The sequence below is a fragment of the Biomphalaria glabrata genome, chromosome 6, assembly GCF_947242115.1.
Source record: "Biomphalaria glabrata chromosome 6, xgBioGlab47.1, whole genome shotgun sequence".
Classification (NCBI taxonomy): domain Eukaryota; kingdom Metazoa; phylum Mollusca; class Gastropoda; family Planorbidae; genus Biomphalaria; species Biomphalaria glabrata.
The window spans coordinates 6,388,398-6,409,773 of NC_074716.1; the positions used below are offsets into that span (position 1 = coordinate 6,388,398).

The window sequence follows — 21,376 nt, forward strand, 5'->3', positions numbered from 1 at the left end:
AAATTTGGTCAAACCTTGGGAAAAGCCACAAATTAGAACTAATCTATGTCTATACAAATTGCCTGGTAATTGTTCATTGGATGATATCTTATCTAGTGTTGAAAATGTATCTAGTAATTGTACCTATAGTAGTATTGAAGAGCATCCAAAATATGGCTATTTTATGTGGTTAGATAACAAAGATTTTGAGGAATACAAGAAGATTTTGCATGAGATGTATGAAAACACTATTCAAGGTCAAAGAATTAAAGTCACCATTGTAAATTTCAAAGATTTAAGATTCACACCTTAAAGTAAACACAATTATTTTTACAACCAACTATGAGCATTATTCTGTAAACATTGAGCATTATTCTGTAAACATTGAGCATTATTTTGTAAACATTGAGTACTATTTTGTAAACATTGAACTAGAACTAAGACTTCATTTTAAAAAAAAAAAATTCTATTTGTAAACAAACTTTGGAATTTGATCACTACATTGTAACCAACAATTTTTTCACATTCTTTTGTCAACAAGAATAACATTTTAGTGCTCAACAATGTAAACAAACATTGAATTTTTTTCCAAACTTATTCAGTACCTAGCTTAATTTTTTTCCATGCAATGTAAACATTATTTTTTCTCATTGTATTGAGATCAACTTTGAAATTTTTTCTACAGCTATTGTAAACAAGATTGCAATTTTTTTTACTATGTCATTTATCACAATTATATAACTTAGTCACATTTTTCAATACTATTGAAAAAAGGAGATTGACTCATAATGTAACTTATTTATTTAATGTCAATTAGTGTAATCAAATATTGACATACACTTGTATTTTTTGAAAACATTTTTGTCAAACTATTCTTATGGACTATATTTTTTGTATTGATGTAAACAAGAAGATTGTTGTACAAACTTTTTGATATTTCAAGTACTGAAAGAGACACTTGATATTATTCTTTTAAATTGGACTTACACATTTTTTCACAACAGATTAAAATGAATACAACTAAACTAGTAGGATGTTATGCTTGTATATATATGCTTGAACAAATTAATGTAAACTCAAAGATTGTATCACAACTGACACATTTTCTCAGTTGAATCTTTTTTGACAAAAGAGTTTTTCGAACTTTGTACTCAATAATTATTTGATAAACAATGTAACATTAAACTTTTGTTATTACTACCTACGAATTATTTGAACTGGCATATAGAGAAATACTTAATTGAAACATAAGGTGCATGTAACAAACACTATGAAGGATATTTATTATTTTGATTTGATGTTCATACTTTTGAGCAAATATTTTGATACTTGAATTATACATATTTACTTGTGTAATATTAATGCACAACAATTTTTTATGGAAATGTCAAACCTCATATTGAAGTAAACAGATACATTGAATTTGTAACAATGATCATTAATCAATTTGATCTTGAATTTTGACACACATATATTTTGAATTTTTCTATACTTATCACTTACATATTGAGACTTACTTGTAACATTTTCTACATGATTTGTACATATTGTACTATTGGTGTTAAAAAAAACCCAGACTTCTAACATTTCTATAGTGTCAAAGATTTTTTTATAAATAGATATTGTGAATAAAAACTTGTATTAATTTTTCACATTGTGACATAGGAGATTGTCATTGAAATTTTTGTCACACTTTGCACATATTATTATGAAAAAGACTTGTAAATATTGAACACATTTGAATATTGATGTATATATTAGAACTACATGTAAAGAATTATTTGGGATGTTAAGTATTTGACTCAGAGAATTATTTGAATTGCCTTACAAGAATATGATGAATTAGAGAATTTTGCCCTTGTATGAATTTTTTTTTTTTGATTCAGCAAATATTTTGTGTAACACTGTCATATTATATATTTTATTGCAAGTTTGTAGTTCTATTTGAACTCTGCAATTGTACATTTCATAGACCCCAAGAATTCCAATTGATCCTACTTATGATAATTATGTCGTCAAGCTGAAAAAAATTTCTTCAAAAATTTTTTTCAAAAGGGGGGTGATAGGTAATGTCACCACCTCAAAGTTGGTGCCATAGAGTAGAAACCCTAATTCTGTATTGTGTATGTTAATTCCATATTGTGAATCTTATTCACAACCCATGTTGCACTAAGGTGAACACTTTTGACCTTAGGTGAACCAGGGAGTTAAAGGCAGTCAGTCCATATAGAGATCTTGTAGCAAGCACTTGTATTGAGTCACTTAATATATAAGCAGTAGAGTTAGATGTTTAAAGTAGTTGGTTATAGAATAAGTACTAAGTTGTGATATTCATATATTACTGTTGGATTAATACTGACCATTCCTGGGTCGAGTATGTATGGTGTATTCACTATGTGGTGTTATATTAAACTTATTGTGTCTGCTACACCCAGCGTCATTTCATTATTCTGTGATTTGTAACAAGAACCCAATGTCACCACCACGCCTACATTGATAACCACAGCCACATTCATAACATATAAAATAACACGGTGACACTTAGCAATACAAATATTTAAAAAATAATAATTTTTGACCAAAATTCTAAAACCGTTTACATAAATGTGTTAAATATATGGTGTATAGTTCTATCCCCTACTAAGGGGCCTTCCACACAAAACTAATAGCGTCTTTTCCCCTTTCGGGGGCCGCTAAAAATGAACCCTTTTTTCTTTACATATAGCATTATTTGTTTTTAAGATCGAAATAATCGCTCTATAATTCGTATAAAGGAGGCATTGTCTTTAAAAGAATTTTTTTTTTCGTGTTTTATATGAAAAAAAAAAAGTATTAAAAAAAACATACTTAACAGACAAGTCTTGGAGGACTGGTCGTAATATTCATTAGATGAGCATGCACATCTACTGCCAGAACAGACCAACCCAAAATCACATTGATTTGTTGAGGCGCAGACTTCATTATAAAATTTTCCTGGAAAGAAAGAAAAGCATAATGTATGTTCAAAATTTGAAGGATATGCCTTTGTCTTTATAAATCCAGCTTTTAGTAGCATAAAACTAAAAATGAATTATGTAACAAGATAGATTACAGTTCTGTATAATAATGTGTCTTAGCCAATGCGATTTTAAAGTCTACGCAATATGAAATGAAAAGGAATATATCAACATGAAAAAAATGTTATATAGCTTTTGTGGAAATAAATATTTGGCAACATATTACCATCGTATTAAAAAAGATACAGTCTATTTTTCATGACATAAAGGAAAAAAATTACAAGATTACAAAATTAAACATTTGTTTAGAAGCAATTAGACTGCTTTTCTATTTTAGAAAATAAAGGAATTCATGTGTAATTTATATGAGAATAAGGAAGATCTTACCATGAGTCATGTAGGTGGCATAAAAAAATCCTGTGTTGTATTGATTCAAAGAGTTAACCAGAAGGGAGTTTCTTGTGGAAACCACAGTTGTTGGATAGCTTACTAATACATTTCCATTTCCACCATTTATATACAAATATGAATAACCCACTGAACTTATACTGAAAAAATAATTAAAATACTACTTTAGACATCTCATAACGTACATCCGATACATATAAATATAATGAATGTAGTGTAGCCTAGGATCGTAAGAAAAATAAAAGACATACTACAACCTTACAATGCAAAATAATATTAGGCCTACAACGATTTAAGGGAAAGTTTTTCCTAAACCACGCCAGTAGATTTGCTGATATTACTCTGATTATAATCCTACATAATGGCTAACATTCTTAGATAAAACATCAAGATGCAGTTGAGAAAAGTAAATTTAACTCTATGGCCACATCATGGGGTCTCCAAGGCTCCCCCAAGACCTGCCTTCAGGGAACAGTACCAGGAAGAAGAAGAAGCGATGAGACGACATCAAAGATTTAACAGACCTGTTATTGAAAGAAATTCTAGTTATGGCGAAAGACAGTGAAGAATGGAGAGAGAATGTCAACAGGTCAAGCCTTGTACTAATGCTCCTTCTTCCGTAGTGCTATTAGAGCATGGAATGGGTTGCCTGAGCCAGTCAGAAAAACCAGTGACTTGAAAGAATTTAAGTCATTGGTCAACATCCATGATTAGATGCATGACGCGTCGGACGTAATCAGCTTCTTTTTTGAAGTAACGTCTGAATTTTATAAGATACGATAAACAAGGTTGGCTGGCTAGTCATGTGGCATGAGTTTTGGATTGCAATCTCAAAGGTCATACTCTTGAACCCGTTTCACACCGTCCCGGGAGAAGGAACATGCAAAAAGCAAATAAACAGTTCTTTCTATCTAATGGTTTAATGGTACTTAAAATCAAATCATTTCTTCAACTTGACTGCAATTTAGTAATAATAATAAAACATGTCATTGAATCTGAATATTAATAATGAGCAGTGCAGTATTTCAAGTGGCCTCGCAACCCCAGCTTTGACCTACATATTTTGCCACTTGCAGTGCAGACATAATCAATGTCCATCTGTAGTCAATTTAGCTTATCTTTTCGACGTCCACGTCTGCCCTCGGCTGTGAATTTTCTTTTCGTCGCAAATGTGTAACCTGCGGCCTTTGTAACTGATCTCCAGCTGTCAGGAGCAGTCTCCAACCAGGTGGTCTATGTCAGTAAAAGAAAGCTGGTCTTGAAAGCATTTCCATGGGACACCTCTGTTACGTCGACCACCTTTCAGCTCGCCAAAAAAAGACTTTGTCATACGTTCGTTCCCCCATACTAGATAAGTACACTGCCCAGCGTCTATGCAGGACTACAAAAAGCCCTTTATGCATTCCATACGCAATTCGTGAAAACATAGCCGTTTATAGTGCAATCTTGCCACCAAATGTCCATGATGGAGCGCAAGCATCTTTGATGAAATCTTTTAAGAAGTATTAGTTGCTTTTTGTCAAGTACCCATGTCTCAGATCCATATAGAGGGGTTGAGAGAACCACTGCCTAGTAGACAATGTTTTTTGTAGGCAGACCTTTTAATACACGTCAAATATTATTTGAAAGCAAAAATCCAGAACCTTTACGATCAGGCACCTATTGCATTGAATTTCAAATTCTCTTCCATTAATGGATAAACAGCATGATTTTGAAGCTTACGAAAGTATTGTAAGTTTTGACAGAACAAGAATACCAAATTGCGATTAGCGAACGGCATACTTATTTTGACATGGACAGAGGAATATCTAGCTGACTTGGTGATGCGCATAAAATGGACATTAGTATTGGAGGACAGACAATATGGAAAGACAAAGGCATAATTGTGACATTCTTTTATAATTGCGAATCTTGAACTCTAGATGTAGAATTAGAGAAGAGGTTCCTCGCCATGGAATCGAGATGCTATAGAAAGATCCTAGGTATCACCTACAAAACATGAATCAACATGGCAATTACAGCCCACTGCTGATCACTATCAATAAAGAAACTAAAATTGTGTGGCATTGTCACAGTCTCAGTTGACATTGCATGATTTTATGTCATGTTAAGAGTTTAAAAGACACGTGGACTTCCTGATGTAGAAAACAGGAAGTAGAATGAATAAAGTTGACTTGAGAGTTCAGTCAAGTCAAGTCAGTAAGGTCTTGCTCCCGGTCCAAGAAGGTTGGACGTTGCTTCCTGGACTGGTGTTTATATATGTATATAGCATGAAAGTCCATGGACTGGTGATTGTGGATTAATAATATTTGAGAGTTGATTTCTTATGTGCTTATTGAATATTAAAGTATTATTCGTATTTCAATGGATATCTATAGTTGGAGTTGCAGTGTACCTAGTAGTAATTGTTCTTATTGTTACCCGCTGAGATGCGGACATGATTTGTAATCTAGAGACTTCAACGCATTGGATATATATTTGATACCGCTGTTATGCGGATAGGATTGTTTATTATTTCTTGACTTGTAGCACTAACAAGGAGTGCAGTATTATTATTATTGTAGTAAAATAAACTTTATATTTGTCTGCTGAAACGGACTTACGTCAGTTTATACTATTTGTCTTGTCACAAAAGTACTTCAGGAGGCAAGAACCCAGCATTACACGACATTCGCACTCTGCAACGTTACACCATTCAACACAGGCATTATCACGAAGTTTTTAGGATTCGCGAAGACCTTCCAGATTGAACAGTGCCAGAGTAAAGAAGAAGAAGTAGACAGTGAAAGCGATGTGAATAAGGGACGGTCCTAACATCAAAATACGTTATAGTCAGGACAAAAGTCAGAAAAGGATGGAGTGAAAGACTATAGATAGATCATGTGTTGTGCCCCTACGATTTAAGAAACTAAAGGAAAAGTGTATTAGAAGGAAAGATAGGTTACTAAAAAGATTGTGCTAAATATAACTTGCTATTAATGTAATTAAAAGATTTTTACTTCAATGTTACAATGTGGTCTGGTTGGGCAATAATGTTCCATGTGGTCAGAGTGCCAGAAGTATATAACCAAGGATAGCCAACATTAGCAATGATACCAGATCTGTCATTGCGACTTGACACGTTATCTTTGAAAGAAACATTATAGCATTATAAATAATTTAGTGAATACTTTCTTAACGGCGATCAATGATTAATACTTAGTTGATAAGTTTCTTAAAATAGAACTATATCCTAAAGTTCTTACGCAATGCCCACCCTGAATTTTTACTATGTAATGGAAAAGTCGTATACTTTTTATACATTTTTTAAATAGTAATTTTACTTCACAATTTAATGCTAGTAATTCGATCTACAAAAAAAAAAAAAAAAATTGAAACTATAACCTCGAATGTAAATTAAAAAAAAACAACAACACATATTTGAAAGCATCAGAGAGCCTTTCAAATACTTCGATAAAAATCTGGCAAGTCTAAGGATATTTTATGTAGGACTATCTTATCTTCTTATCTTATCTTATATAATACAGACGTTACTTCAAAAAAGAAGATGATTACGTCCTACGCGTCATGCATTTAGTCATGCATATTAACCAATGACTTAAATTTGAGACTATTTTCTAATGCGTAGAATTGGCAGGTTGGGATGGGGGGGGGGGGGGGGGGAGAAGTGATAATTGTAATCGAATTAACTGGCAAAAAATATAACGGATACTAAAATTCAAATGTTTTGACCGGCAGGGTGGGGTGGGGGGGGGGGGCAGGTCGAATAAAGGAAAGGGAGAGAAAAGTGCTATAGGGTTATGTAGTAATTCAAAACCTGTTTTTAAACTGCAAGTGGCAAAGAATAGACCTTCGGCTATGTGGTATTTATGTCAGCTCCGTACATTTTATTGAATTAGAGGCATTAAACATCAATACTTGCAAGGAAGTGAAACCAAATGTATAGATCCATTTTTTTTTACATTAAATTTCATTCGACTAATATAATAGTAATCGCTATATCCCAATCTGTGGTGATGTGGCTCTCGATATGTGTGTGGGAAATTCTATTTGCCCTCAGGGTGGCGAAGGTTGAGCATCCCCTAAACTCGATTATATTTTTTGTGTGTGTATCTCGCAATGCTCTAATTGTATTACCATGGATGGAATAGCGTCCTTGGAAACCTCTATATCCGCTGTACCTCAGTGTTACGACAATTCGTAGCGTAGTCGAGAAAGTGACGAAAAATCTTTCCGACAGAGACGAGCTACAGATAGAGTAAAGACGGGTAGAGGAAGAATATATTTCTATGCTTCCATAGCTACAGCCAAAGCCTAGCAGATGTACGTCTGTAAGCCTACAACAAAGCATTTAAAACAATAAAAATATTTTAAAAGCAATAGAAAATGCTAATCTAAATATTATTACAAAGAACTATTTGCTAAATTTGAGACTATAAATATAGAATTAAAAAAAATTAACACTTTAATACGAAACAAACAAAATAATTAAAAAAAAAAACAAGCAATAAAAAAAAAAACTAAAAAAAAAAACACAACAAAGCTTATGTTAGGGAAAGAACCACTAATTACTGCCATTTATCTGAAAAATACAGGGTTTAGCTCCCTTTGCTGCTATGTAAAAGAATAATGAGTGTTAAATGATTAACTAATTACTTAATTGCGTATTATTCTTCAACTATAAATAGTTATGAAAAATGTTAATCCATGAATGGTGAGTTTGAGAAAAAAAGTGTCAAAACGTAATAAGGGGATTAAAACCATATATACATCCACTTCTTTCGTGAAGTAGCATTAATTCCATTTATTTCGACATCAAAGAAAATAATTAATCACCAACTGTAATTAACTAATTTGTATTTTTTTAAATTGATTCATGTAGTGTCAGGTTCCATAAATAATTGCTCAAAGTTTTAACTTGCTCTGAAAATGGGAAGTGGGAGAAAAACAAACTTTTTACCAGACAGACAGACAATATAAGCTGATAAAAGATTAGTTAAAAAAAAAACATTACGTAAAAGTGACATATTGGCTGCTCCAATATGGTTGTATGGTCCAAGTACAGGAATATGGTTCAAAGTTGTATGGATAATCTACTCCTGAAATGATTCCACTTCTAATGCTCGATGACTGAAAAGTTGCATTGCATCCTGTAAGTAAAATTGACGTCAAGGCTTCAATCACTAATTAGCAATTTTTTTAAACAAAGCTTATATCAACTCAGTTGATATTTGTAACAACAGTTTAAGGTCACGTTATAAATTCAAGTATGTTCACACAAACGCGAATTCTGTCTATATCTTTGTAAGACATATGTTGTAAGTGGGTCGCTTCGGGTTTTCTAAGAGAGTGTGTTTACAGGGTAAGCTATTATTACAGACAATGTATTAGTGTTATAATTATAAATATTATTATATTATTATTATCATTAAAATAAAAAAAAGAATAAAGAGACTATAAAAATAAGACATAAAAGTAAAGTAGCGATAATACATAAAAAAAACAAAAAAAAAAAAATAACAACACAAAAAAACAGCCTAAAAAAATACTCCAAAAAGACAAAGATAAGGACACATATCTTATTCCATTATTGACTCCCTACAGTTGCGAAACGATTAGGGTTCATCTCGTAGAGCACTTTTTCATGTTACTGTGGGGCCCTATTCTGGAGAGACATTTCCCGTCCACTTGTAACACAGGTTAAGATGGCATTCGTTTTGGTCACTTCCAGAGCTGAGGCTGATGCTGCTTCCCTCTCAAAAGGGGTGATCTCTGCTCTTAATGTGGTCTAGAGGCTATGTATTCCCAGTTTTCCACTGCTTTGAGGACCATTTTGAATACATCCACATGTTGGAGATGGTGGATAATTTTTTTTCTGGACAAGAGTTTTCCATACAGAATGACTCTTCCGATACCTTCGCCACCAATCTAGCGATCAAAGTGTAAAGCTAGCCACCTTAATATCTTTATTTAATGTTGTTTTAAATGAAATAAATGTAAACGGCTTCAATTAAATTCCATTAAAGTGACAAATGGATGACAGCTACTTCAACTTACTGACTTGACAAGTTAGACTGCACTGGTCAAAGTAAGTACCCGATGGACAAAGGCACAGGCTGCTTAAACAGTAAGATGTTATGCAATTCAAAGAGCTTGAACAAGGTTGACCATACGGCGTTAAAGATGTCGCATTGGTTGTATTGCAATAACTACTATTAACTTTATGTATCTGTTGGAAAACAAACAAAACACATTGTCTATGATTGTCTATGGGGTTTCTTATTACGGGTACATAAAATATTATAAAATAAAATAAAACATTATTAATTAAACATTAGCAAAATGCTTTCACAAAACCCTGAACCATGGCCCCCCAATATCTGCACTGTCATCATGGCTTCACCCAACATAAAGCAACGCCATTGCACCCCTGTAAAAATGCAGTGGGTACCGAGTCCCATAGGTGTGACTGGCAACACCATTGAAGACTTCTTTGCTCACCAGAAAGGGCAAACACCACCCACTTAGCAGGCTGTGAGTTTTCATCCTTGCTCTGGCCATAGTTTAAAAAAAAATGAATGGAAAAGTGGTTTGAGTGCTGTTTCAATTCCCAAAAAGCCCGTGCAGTCTAGGGGCATATGAGACGCCCTGACCGCTTTTCCTACTGGTAGAGGCTGTCCAGGCCTTTGCAAACTATTATAGCACAGTACAGTGGGCTCCTAAGGGCTCATATTTCTCACGGCTATAGCCAAATTTTGATTGACGGTGCCTCCGCTGCAAGGAAGAAGAGGAAGCCATGTCTCATTTTTTTTACTGCCCTAGAAAAAAGATGAAAATGACCAAGATTCCTGTGTGTAGTCGCTGAATGAACTCTTTATGTTGTGTCTGTTCTATTTATCTGTATTTTTCTGTTGTGTTGTCTATATATGAGAAAAGAGTCCTTGTAATCACAACAAATTTCTATAAGGATTAATAAAGCAGTCTTAGTCTTAGACTTACTGATCACTTCCCGACAGGTCTGGGAAACTAAAAATTCTCGACCTGTATGGTGACATGTATTCACTACACATTACAACAGGGCTTTTGTTCAGGTGTTGTGCAAGAGAAAATTTGAGCCTGTCAAGCCTTCTCAAGCCCCAAGTCAAATGGAGTTGATGATGATGATGATACCCCCCCCCCCCCCCCCTAAACTAAATTGGATTACAAAGTACATGTCTGTAGACTAGAGTCCGTATTTTGATGTATGCGATTTATCATGGAATCAGCCTTAAGTTATTGAAGAATTTCTGGATACAATTGGTTTGTTTCTTTTATGTGTTTCGGATGTACCTTTGGAGTTGAATAATCTACATCCTAGGCTAATCCTCCCGCAGGAAGACGTGGGATGGCAGTCCAACGCGCATATCGCACTACCATGCAGCCATCATCGACCAGGTAGCCATGTTCTCTTTTTATTTCTCTTTCTCTTTATTTTATCTTATATAATACACAAGTTATTTGAAAAAAGGAAGATGATTACGTCCTACGCGTCATGCATCTAGTCATGCATGTTAAATGTTGCGTCATGCATCTAGTCATGCATGTTAAATGTTAACTAATGACTTCAATTCAGCCAAGTCACTGGTTTTCCTGGCTGGCTGTATCTTGTGTTGTTTTTATTGTTCTATATATTATGCACTCTTCTGCGAATAATTTGACTTTTGTTCTTGAACTATTGCAATTTTGGTAAACCATTTCTGTAAATTAAACATAGTAGTGGACCTTAGGCTGTTCCTTGAGGTACACCTGAGTTTACTGTTATTGGTGTTGATTATATTCTTTCAAAAAGAATAACAGTACTACAAGCAACTAAAAACTATCAACAACCTCATTCCTCCATGCTTACATACAAAATATACATATTCATTTAAAGCTTAATCTCACACCCAATAAATAAAGTCCTGCTTGTCTCCTGAATATGAGCAAACATTTCGCATTAGACAGTTCTTTTCTCGCAGCATATTGTAGAATTGACTTTCGTAACCTTGTGATTGAAGTCGACCTTGGGCTAGACATCTGGTCTCGCAATGGCAAGAGTAAACTGGCAATGGCTGATGTAGCCGTGACCACAAAACACGAATGCGACTATGTCAGAATCTAGTTGATGGGAGAACATTTATCACATGGTTTGGGAAAAAACTTTTCATTTTATATTTGTTTTACATGTTTAAAATGTTCCTTCAGTATTAAAGATGACCACATCCTAGCCCAAGCTTCTCACAGATATGCGGAGGATTGAGGCGACAGGTAGGGTTCCAACCACAAACCATCGACATGACATGTCACAAGGTCATATCACATGACCAGGCAGCTATGTATCGCTTTCAGACCACTTTGGGGCAGATGATGTAAGGGTCATCTATTTCTAAGGTCTCTAGTTAAAGACGGTGTCATCTCGCCAGCAGAAACACCAACCACCTTTATATTCCGCAACTGATGTCAGGTACCCATTAGAGTTATGTGAACGTCCTAAAGCTCACGAAATTCAAAATCCTAGTCTTCACCTAGATTGAAACTAGAGACCTCTGGCTTCGAATCTAAGCGCCTCTTCCCTCAGCCCCAACGTCCTGATTATTTTATAATCTCTATTTTTTCAATTTCAATGACAATAAAATATGAATGCCTCGTTCACAATATTACAATATTATTTGAATATAAAGTAGGAATTGATGACATTTGTATTTTCTATTATTTGTTTGTTAGAAAACTGTACGTCTCATGGTAGCCAAAAAGGGTGGTGAGATTGTGCACTATAAGTATAAACCGTCGAGATTATTTCCCCTTTTTGTGTATGGGATTGAGTAGTAAATATAATGGGAAGTTTTTGGAAACTATCCTACTTAAACATATTATTAATAAAACAATAACTTCTACATTTTCAAAATATATGAAATAACTCGATATTACATAATGCAAAATGTACTGTGAAGGAAAGTTCCCCTTTCAGACCTTGCGATCTCTAGGGCTAATGATGTAAATGTCTTCCGTGGCCAATGTTAACGAGGGTGTCATGTGGCCAGCAAGAAGACGAACCGCCCAGTATCCTTGAACAAGACCATTTCGCTCATGTAATCATTTAATTAGTAATACACAGTGTCATTGATGAAATTTGTATATTGTGAAATATAGCCTTTACAAAATGTGAAAGATAAGTCTAAGACTGTTATTACTGATGCAATATACTTACCATTAATTGAAAGAATGAAAAGAACAATAAAAACTGAAACGAGGACATAGTGCTAACAGATAGCTGTAACACAATATCATACTGAAACAAATAAAATCACAAAGACACTCTGACACGAAACATTCTGCATTGTGCCAAGTACTGATTTTATTCTAGCCATTACAAGAGTGTAGTAAATATTTACATAGACTATTTATGGTCTCTTTTTTTTTTTTCAGAGAGTTTGCTGTTAGGAGGGGAAAAAAATCTAGAGCTCTTTACCTTGTCTGGAGAAAAGATTATCATATTTTGATGGCAGTTTTTAATGCAATATTAATTCTTACACGTACATTTTCTTTTTTTAATGTCATAAGAAGTTGGAATGGGTTGCCTAATTCAGTCAGGAAAAACAAAAACTTAGCAGAGTTTTAGGTCGTTTATTAATATGCATGGCTAGATGAGACTTTACAAACCATAAAAGATGAAAATTACATTTTTAATAGTTTTTCCAGATCTCGAGATGAAATCAAAATCACAAAGAAAGTGTATTCAATTTAATAACTCATTTTCCTAAATGGAAAAATCTATTTGGCAGACATCAAACATGCAGTTGATTCGTTTCTTGCTTCAATTTTTATTCAGATTGAAATGAGTTCGTGGCAACAATTATTACCCTACACACTCCAAAAAGTGTACGTGTACTCTATAGATTTCTAGTGGATCTCCAATCGTTATTAAGAACTCTAGTATCATGACCTGCCTTAGAAACCAGGAGGCCCTGCGCAAAGTGAATTTAAAGGTCCTTGGTGAAGTGAATTTGGAGGCCCTATGCGTAGTATTTTGGAGACACCAGTGAAGTAACTTTTGAGGAACGAATGAAATATTACAAGTAAAATTTTCATACTTAGTATCCGATTTGATGCTGCCTAATGTGACGGCGAAGTTGATGCTGCCAAATGTCTCTACGAAGTTGATGCTGCCTAATGTGACGGTGAAGTTGATGCTGCCTAATGTGACGGCGAAGTTGATGCTGCCAAATGTCTCTACGAAGTTGATGCTGCCTAATGTGACGGTGAAGTTGATGCTGCCTAATGTGACGATGAAGTTGATGCTGCCTAATGTGACGATGAAGTTGATGCTGCCTAATGTGACGGTGAAGTTGATGCTGCCTAATGTGACGGCGAAGTTGATGCTGCCTTATGTGACGGCGAAGTTGATGCTGCCTTATGTGACTGCGAAGTTGATGCTGCCTAATATGACTGCGACTGCTGTAATGTAACAAATCTTTCTGTTGTAAGAAACGCCTCCTTCTCCATTGCATATCGTTTGCGTTTTGATGCAACAGACTGGAAATAACATTTCAAACTTTTCAACAAAAGGTAGAAGCTAGTGCTTTCTAATACAGATAGTTGAACAAGTAGAAATTAACATTCGTAAAAACAAAAATATGTGGGAGTCATAGAAGAGACTAAAGAACTAAGGAATGTGATCAATAAACATAAAGGCGCACAGCTATGTCTGGTGTTTAATGTTTTTACAAAAAAAAAATTAGTTCATTAAGAAGCCTCCACCCTAGGCAGTTGCCTGGTTTCCCTTTGCCTAAGGCCGGACTTGTTAAGCGATATACTCCTCCATCCAGTAATCAGATCCCACTAAGTTTAAATAGGAAAAAAAAGGCGATTTTTTTTTTGTAAACGATTTTTCATTTGCAGACATAAAGAGTTAAAATTCCTTAGGGTAATAACAACCACCACACCTCAGTGCTATCAGATTTTTGTGGTACTGTAAAACTGTCACAGAAACGTGCTAGACAATCTAATTTTATGACATGCTCTACATAGATTAGAAACTAAGAAGCCCGTAGTTTAAGGCCGTTTAAGAAGTCTGACCCTTTACTTACTTTCTCACCCCCACTTTAGGGCCTGCTTTAGGTATTAGTAGGCCCTAGGCAAAGTGAATTTGAGGCTGCATATGAAATAGAAAAATTTATAACATGAAAAGAAAAACTAGGCAGCTCGAGACTAGAACTGAGTCCAGAACAGATCCAAAGCTGGTTCCCTAAAATAATAGACCAACCACCCTGTATTTTCTGCTCTACTGTAGATATTTGCAAATTGAACAGCACAGCCAAAAGAGCGGACCTACAGTTATGTATACCATAAATATAAGGCAAAGTGAATTTGAGGCTGCATATGAAATAGAAAAATTAATAACATGAAAAGAAAAACTAGGCGATTTCCTTTATTTCATTCAAACAATCAATCAATAGAGCCAGGTATTGCTAAATTTCGTTCAGCAAAAACAAAACTGCATAAGTGAAATGATTCGTTGTCAAACATTGTTCCAGAAGTGACGTCCCTTTTTGCACAAGTTTGTGTTTCCTTGTTCATCGTCTTTCCTGCCATCAGCCGATTTCCCAGCTCAATCCAAGAACTGATCGCACCTTTGTTTATTTCTTTTATTTTTAGTTAATGTTTTATCGCTTAGCGACAATACCATGATAGTATAAACAACAAACAATCTTTTTTAAATATTAAAAACAACAACAACAACAACAACAACAAAAACTCATTAAAGGAGAAGAACCGCATAACTACTGCCTGAGTATCAAAAGTTAATGTTGAGCGTTTGACGAGAGACGAAAGTTTAATAAAGCTCCTCTTTACAATCGTATTGCTTTTTGATGCATCAGACTTGAAATAATGTTTTGAAATGTTCACAATAGCTAGTAACAGGGTCTTCTGACATAATTAACAAGAATATCTAAACATCCACAAATAAAACATGAGTCATAGTAGAAACTGGTAGACATAGAGCCATTTAGTGAAGATTTGATCCAAGTTTTGCAACTATTTTCTCGAAACAATTATTTCTGTGCGTTGCCCTCACCATTTGAAGGCCCTAGGAGGCTTCCGAACCTGGGGGTACTGGGTTCGAATCTCGGTGAAGACTGGGATGTTTAGGGCGCCCCTGAATCCATCCAACTCTGTTTGTTATGGAGTGTATTTGCATGTGTTTTTGTGTGTTTCTATGGCGATGATGAGAATAATTTAGCGATTGGTTAGTGGCTATGTTGTGTGAATGATGCAAGATAAGATGTACTGTTGTCAGCTGTCCAGGGTTCGCCAGATTGCAAAAGCGTGATTTTGTAGTGAGTTACATTTTTTTTTTTCAAAATACAATTTTATGTTATTATCAAAGTCTACAATATTCATTACATTTTAATGTTAGTTGAATTTATCTTGTAATAAAAGTTATTTATAGTATTGTTATTCTAGTTATTTCAAGTTTTACTTCTTTACGATAGAGTACGTCTGCATTGGTTTAGTTTTCTAATAGCAGTTTTGGTCAACGACCGACAACAGTAATGGCTACATGACTTTAGTTGGGGGAAGTAATGTCGGTTGGTTGTTGTGCTGGCCAGAGAAACACATGATCTTAAACATCATCTATCCTATAGATCGCAAGGATCGCTTTAAACTAGGAGTAAACTTTTCTGTTTGATAAAGTTCAAATTATATCTACGTCCGTCCGTCTTGTCATATATATCATTTACCAAGAGCATTAACTCATGATATTCTTGTTTTACATTCACTTACGAGTTAAGACCCTTAGAAACAAATGATCTTAAACATCATCTACCCTATAGATCGCAAGGATCGATTTGAACTAGGGGCAGACAATTGTGTCTGATAAAGTTCAAATTATATCCACGTCCGTCTTGTTGTATCTATCACAGGGGTGGGCAAACTTTTTTCAATCAAGAGCCGCCAAAAAAAATTTCGCCGCATATATATATATATATATATATATATATATATATCATGGGCGTAGCCAGGATTTTTTTTCGGGGGGGGGTTTTGGGGGGGGGGGTGAATTTTTTTCTCCCCCCCCCCCCACCGCGAAAAAAAAATTATATGTATTACATTCTGACCCTTCATTCTTTCCGAAGACGTTTATTGTGCCCTAGAATAGGTTCTTCCATGAGTTAGTGAAAAAATTGTAGATTCCCCGACATTAGTAGCAAAGGGGTCTGGGGGAGCGCTAGGAGCTCCCCCAGCGCGGGGCGAAGCCCCGCCGCCAATCACTATTTCTGATATTGAAAACCAACAAAATGCATATTCTGAGGTATCTACAGTGCATTTTCCTGCTATTAAAAAGTTCTATATCAAAAACCTAATGTGCTATTCTTACTGACTTAGACCCTCCCTCGTCGTTCGGCGCATTTGCCATCAAGCTGTTTCCATAAAATTGTGGATTCCCCGCCATTACTAGCAAGGGGGTCTGGGGGAGCGCCAGGAGCTCCCCAGCGCGGGGCGAAGCCCCGCCGCCAAGCACTATTTCTGGTATTGAAAGCCAACAAAATGCATATTCTGAGGTATCTACAGTCCATTTTAATACTATTAAAAAGTTTTATTTCAAAAACCTAATGTGCTATTCTTACTGACTTAGACCCTCCACGCCGTTCGGAGCATTTGACGTCAAGCAGTTTCCATAAAAATCTGTCACTGGTAATGTCTGAAGCCTCTTCCCACCTACCATGAGGACCTCCATGAATGAGTGGCGTCAAGTTGTACTAGGATATCATTGCAACTTTTCTTATGCGTAATTCATTTTGTCGGAGAACATATCCCGCAAACCTCATGCGTCGTTCTCTCACAATCTTACTAAGGGGTCGACTCCCAGTTCGGCATAGGATTTCCTTGATTTAGATCCGATCTCTATAACTGACTCCTAAAATCTGTCTTAGCCATCTTTGTTGAGCCACATTTAGTGTTTTTCAATTTCGGCAGATGACTATTCACTGCAGTTTATTAATGGAGCCCTGCCACTGGTAAAAATGTGTAACCTCTCTTGAATACGCTCTTGGAATTAAGTGACTGTAGTTTGCTTTAGATTTTATATCGAAAAGAAAAGTTTTATCGTCAAAATCTTCTGTTGGGGGTTTTCCACCTCAAAATGCTCTGTAGGAGAATCTTAGACTTAAAACCATCTGGAGGGGTTTTAAACTTTAAAAAAAAAAGCCATCTGTAGAAGAAACTCAAAACCCCCGATTGGCTTGGCTACGCTCAAATAATTATAGTGTGTAATATGCTTTTTTTTATATTGAAGATGTATTTTTAGCACCAAAACCCTCTGAATGGGGGTTTAAACTCAAAACCCCTTTCGGCAAAGCTCATAGCATTTTGAGTGCGTAATTTGCTTTTTTTCTTACACTGAAGATGGCGGGGGGTTTAAACTCAAAACCCCTTTGACTACGCTCATAGATTTTAGAGTGAGTAATTTTCTTTTATTTATATTGAAGAGGTACTTTTTAGCTTCAAACTCCACTGGAGGGGAGTTTAAACTCAAAACCCCATAGACTACACTCATAACATTTTTAATGTATAATTTGCTTTTTTTTAATTATTAAAGAGGTATTTTTTACCTGAAGTGGGGTTTGAACTCAAAACTGAGTCAAAACCCATTTAGCTACGCTCATAACATTTTGAGTGCGTAATTAGCTTTTTTTTATATTAAAGAGGGGGTTTATCGTAAATTTTAGACGGGGTTTTAAAATCAAAATCTTCCTTAACTGTGCTCTTGGAATTAGGGGATTTTCGTTTGCATTTTTTTTGTTTTGTTTTATAGAAGAGGGGGAGTTAACTGCAAAAACCCTAGGTAGGGGGTTTTAAACTCAAAACCCCTGGTAGGGGGTTTTAAACTCAAAACCCCTAGTAGGGGTTTTTAAACTCAAAACCCCTAGAAGGGGTTTTTAAACTCGAACCGCTCTGGTAGGGGTTTTAAACTCGAACCCCCCTGGTAGGGGTTTTTAAACTCGAACCCCCCTGGTAGGGGTTTTTAAACTCGAACCCCCCTGGTAGGGGTTTTTAAACTCGAACCCCCCTGGTAGGGGGTTTTAAACTCAAAAGCCCTTTGGTTGTGCTAGGGCAAGTGATGGTTTAGTATTAAAATTATAATTGATTACCTAAAAGAAAAATACTTTTTTAATGAAGGGCTTACTGTAATTTGTAGAAAGCTTGGGATTTTGTGTAAAACACATCACATCATTTAAAGTCGTCCAATTTTGAGAAGTGAGATGCTACAGAAAGTTCCAGAGTATCACATACAAAGACATAAACGAAGAAATTAGAAACAGGATTAGTTCAGCGATTGGACCCCATGATGATCTGCTAACTACTGTCAAAAATGCACGCTAAAACTCTATTGCCATATCACAAGGTCCTCAGGGCTTGCAAAGACCTTCCGTAACAGTAGCAGGGAAAAAGAAGAAGCAGCAGACAGAGAAAGCGACTGGAAGACAACATAAAAGAGTGGACAGGCCTGCCATTGAAAGAAATTCAATCACAAGCAAAAGATAGAGAGGAATGGAGAAAGATGATCAACAGATCTTGTGTGGTGCAACAGACTAAGGGATAACTCGGCGCGGATAGGTGAAAGTAATTCTGATAAAGGAATTTTTTTTTAAAGTACTTTAGTAATACTCAATGGATTGAAACATAACTTTGGTCATTGGTAGACCTATAGATTACGTCGTGTTTTGCGATTACATTTTGAGTTTTCTTTGCAGTATTAACATTTATTTGTATTTTAATCAATTTAATTTTTTCATTCCTTCGCTTACCTTGTCTTAATCTATAGTCTAGTCGCCTGTTGTGTATGGAACGTATTTTTCCTTTTATGTTGTATCATCATCCTAGTTGACTAAGCCAAGATAACCTTCCTGTCCAGATTGCAGAAGACACTTCCTGGCATGTCTTCTATCTTCCAATCCCTTATTTAGTTTCTTACTGCTCAACTGTATGGCTTCACTTCTTTACCGCTCTGTTTGTATGGTGACATTTCTATTCAACTTGACAACAGACACAGACCTTTAACACTGCACTAACATTTGGTCACCTATTCAATATAAATATAAATATCATGGGCGTAGCCAGGGGGGGGGGGTTCTTGGGGTTCAAACCCCCCCCCCCCCCGAAATGAAATGAAATCTCACCTAAAATAAACAAAATCAAAGCAAAAAAATCAGTCACTAAATTCCGATCTAAGGGGGGGGGGATTTCATTTCGGGGGGGGTTTGAACCCCAAGAACCCCCCCCCTGGCTACGCCCATGATATATATATATATATATATATATACATAATGTGGAGTATTTAACTGTATACACTTGTTCGTAATGTTTCGGAACTGTGGAAATAGCTTACTAATTCTAATCCTTGTAACTGTTGTCAAATTACATTCAGTCAGCATCGACCTTGTCTTAAACTTAATTTTCAATAAAATACATACATACCCTATTAACAAACGCATCTACATCAAAATAGTAGAAACGTTTAGCAGCTAAGTTTTTTTCAAGTGTGTAAATACAGCTTTTGGCACCCATAAAACTCTCCCTGTAAGGACTAAGATACGTCCTCTGGAACTAAACCAGCTTATGCTTTAATGCACTACATGGTGAGCTGATGGTATTGAAAACTGACGTCTTAAAAGTTGCCTTCAAAGTCCACTTTCTAGAAATCCAAATAAGTCTTTTACTTTTCAACCATTTCACTAGAAATAGTTTCATCTTTCAGCAAAGGCAAATGACAAAACCTGTTTTCACTTGCTTGCCAGAGAATTGGAATAACTTTGTTTGAAAAGAATTGTTATCCACATACATTTCAAGTGCAAACAACCAATTGTAATCTCGTTGATAAAAAACATGAAGTCTTCCACTCTTCATTAGAAATACTAGTGACAAAGTCAAAATCAATGTTCTTCAAGGAACATAATTTCGTCATTGAGATTTCATATTCTTCTCAATACCTTACTAAGCCAGCGGACACTATTGTGTTACCGAATATCAAAATGTTTTGTTTACAAATCTTCAAGTACTTTTCAAAACTGCCTGTGGTTAAACCTGTTAGCTCTGATAAGTTTGATCGCTGCGATAATCTGATGTATAACGTGTTTGATATTCAATGCAGCTTTACGCAAACTTAAAGAGTAAAGAGTTTATGGTTGAGATATTTTTATTTAAATAAATAAAAAAAAAAAACTTGTTTTTTTCTCAGTAAAAACACGGTCTTTTTCAGTCGTTACACTTGCTTCAAGCCAACCCAATATAGAATAACTACTGGCCTGACTGTGTTACTTGGACTGAATGTTTAGAAATATTGCTAAAAAGAAAAATCTTCGTTTACTTAAAACCTTTAAGAATCGCATATATAGACACTGTTTCTTTAGCCTCTTCATCATAAGTGGAAGAATTAGAAGTTTCAATAGATTCTTATAATAATTTATTTTTGATATATTTGCATTTTTTAAAAGTAATATCTGTGAGCACTCCTGATTTCTGTAGGTGTTTGCGGGCCGCATAAAACACTTCACGGGCCGCATGTGGCCCGCGGGTCGTAATTTGCCCATCCCTGATCTATCAGAATTTATAGTTGCATTTTCTAAGAGCATTAACTCATGATATTCTTGTTTTACATTCACTTACGAATTTCGCCCCTTTGAATATAATTTTTTCTTTATTTACAATACATATTTTTCAATTTGTACAAATTCTTCCCTAGTGCTTTTAGAGCATGGAAAGGGTTGCCTGAGCTAGCCAGGAAAACCAGTGACTTAGCAGAATTTAGGTCATTGGTTAATATGCATGACTAAATGCATGACGCGTAGGACGTAATCATCTTCTTTTTTTGAAGTAATGTCTGCATTATATAGAATAAGAAGAATTATAGGACTCTGTATTCATGTTCTTTAACTGTTAATTATCTGTGGGATTTTATTTTCATTAAACGC

At 35.2% G+C, this 21,376-nt stretch overlaps 1 protein-coding gene across 2 annotated transcripts in view; it reads right to left on the bottom strand.

The window, feature by feature from the left end:
* Positions 1-12,747, bottom strand: part of LOC106060507 (uncharacterized) — a 35,320-nt gene extending 22,573 nt beyond the window's left edge. The window contains exons 1-7 of one of the 2 annotated variants that reach the window (XM_056031912.1): positions 12,610-12,746; positions 9,441-9,612; positions 8,398-8,533; positions 7,521-7,720; positions 6,383-6,509; positions 3,363-3,523; positions 2,827-2,952 (exon numbers count right to left, since the gene is read on the bottom strand). In XM_056031912.1, the coding sequence (XP_055887887.1) occupies positions 2,827-2,952; positions 3,363-3,523; positions 6,383-6,509; positions 7,521-7,720; positions 8,398-8,533; positions 9,441-9,612; positions 12,610-12,657 (970 nt within the window). In that variant the 5' untranslated portion in view covers positions 12,658-12,746. Of the gene's footprint in view, positions 1-2,826; positions 2,953-3,362; positions 3,524-6,382; positions 6,510-7,520; positions 7,721-8,397; positions 8,534-9,440; positions 9,613-12,609 lie in introns of both variants that reach the window. The other variant, XM_056031913.1, reaches the window with a different exon arrangement.
* Between the last annotated feature and the right edge of the window lie 8,629 nt (positions 12,748-21,376).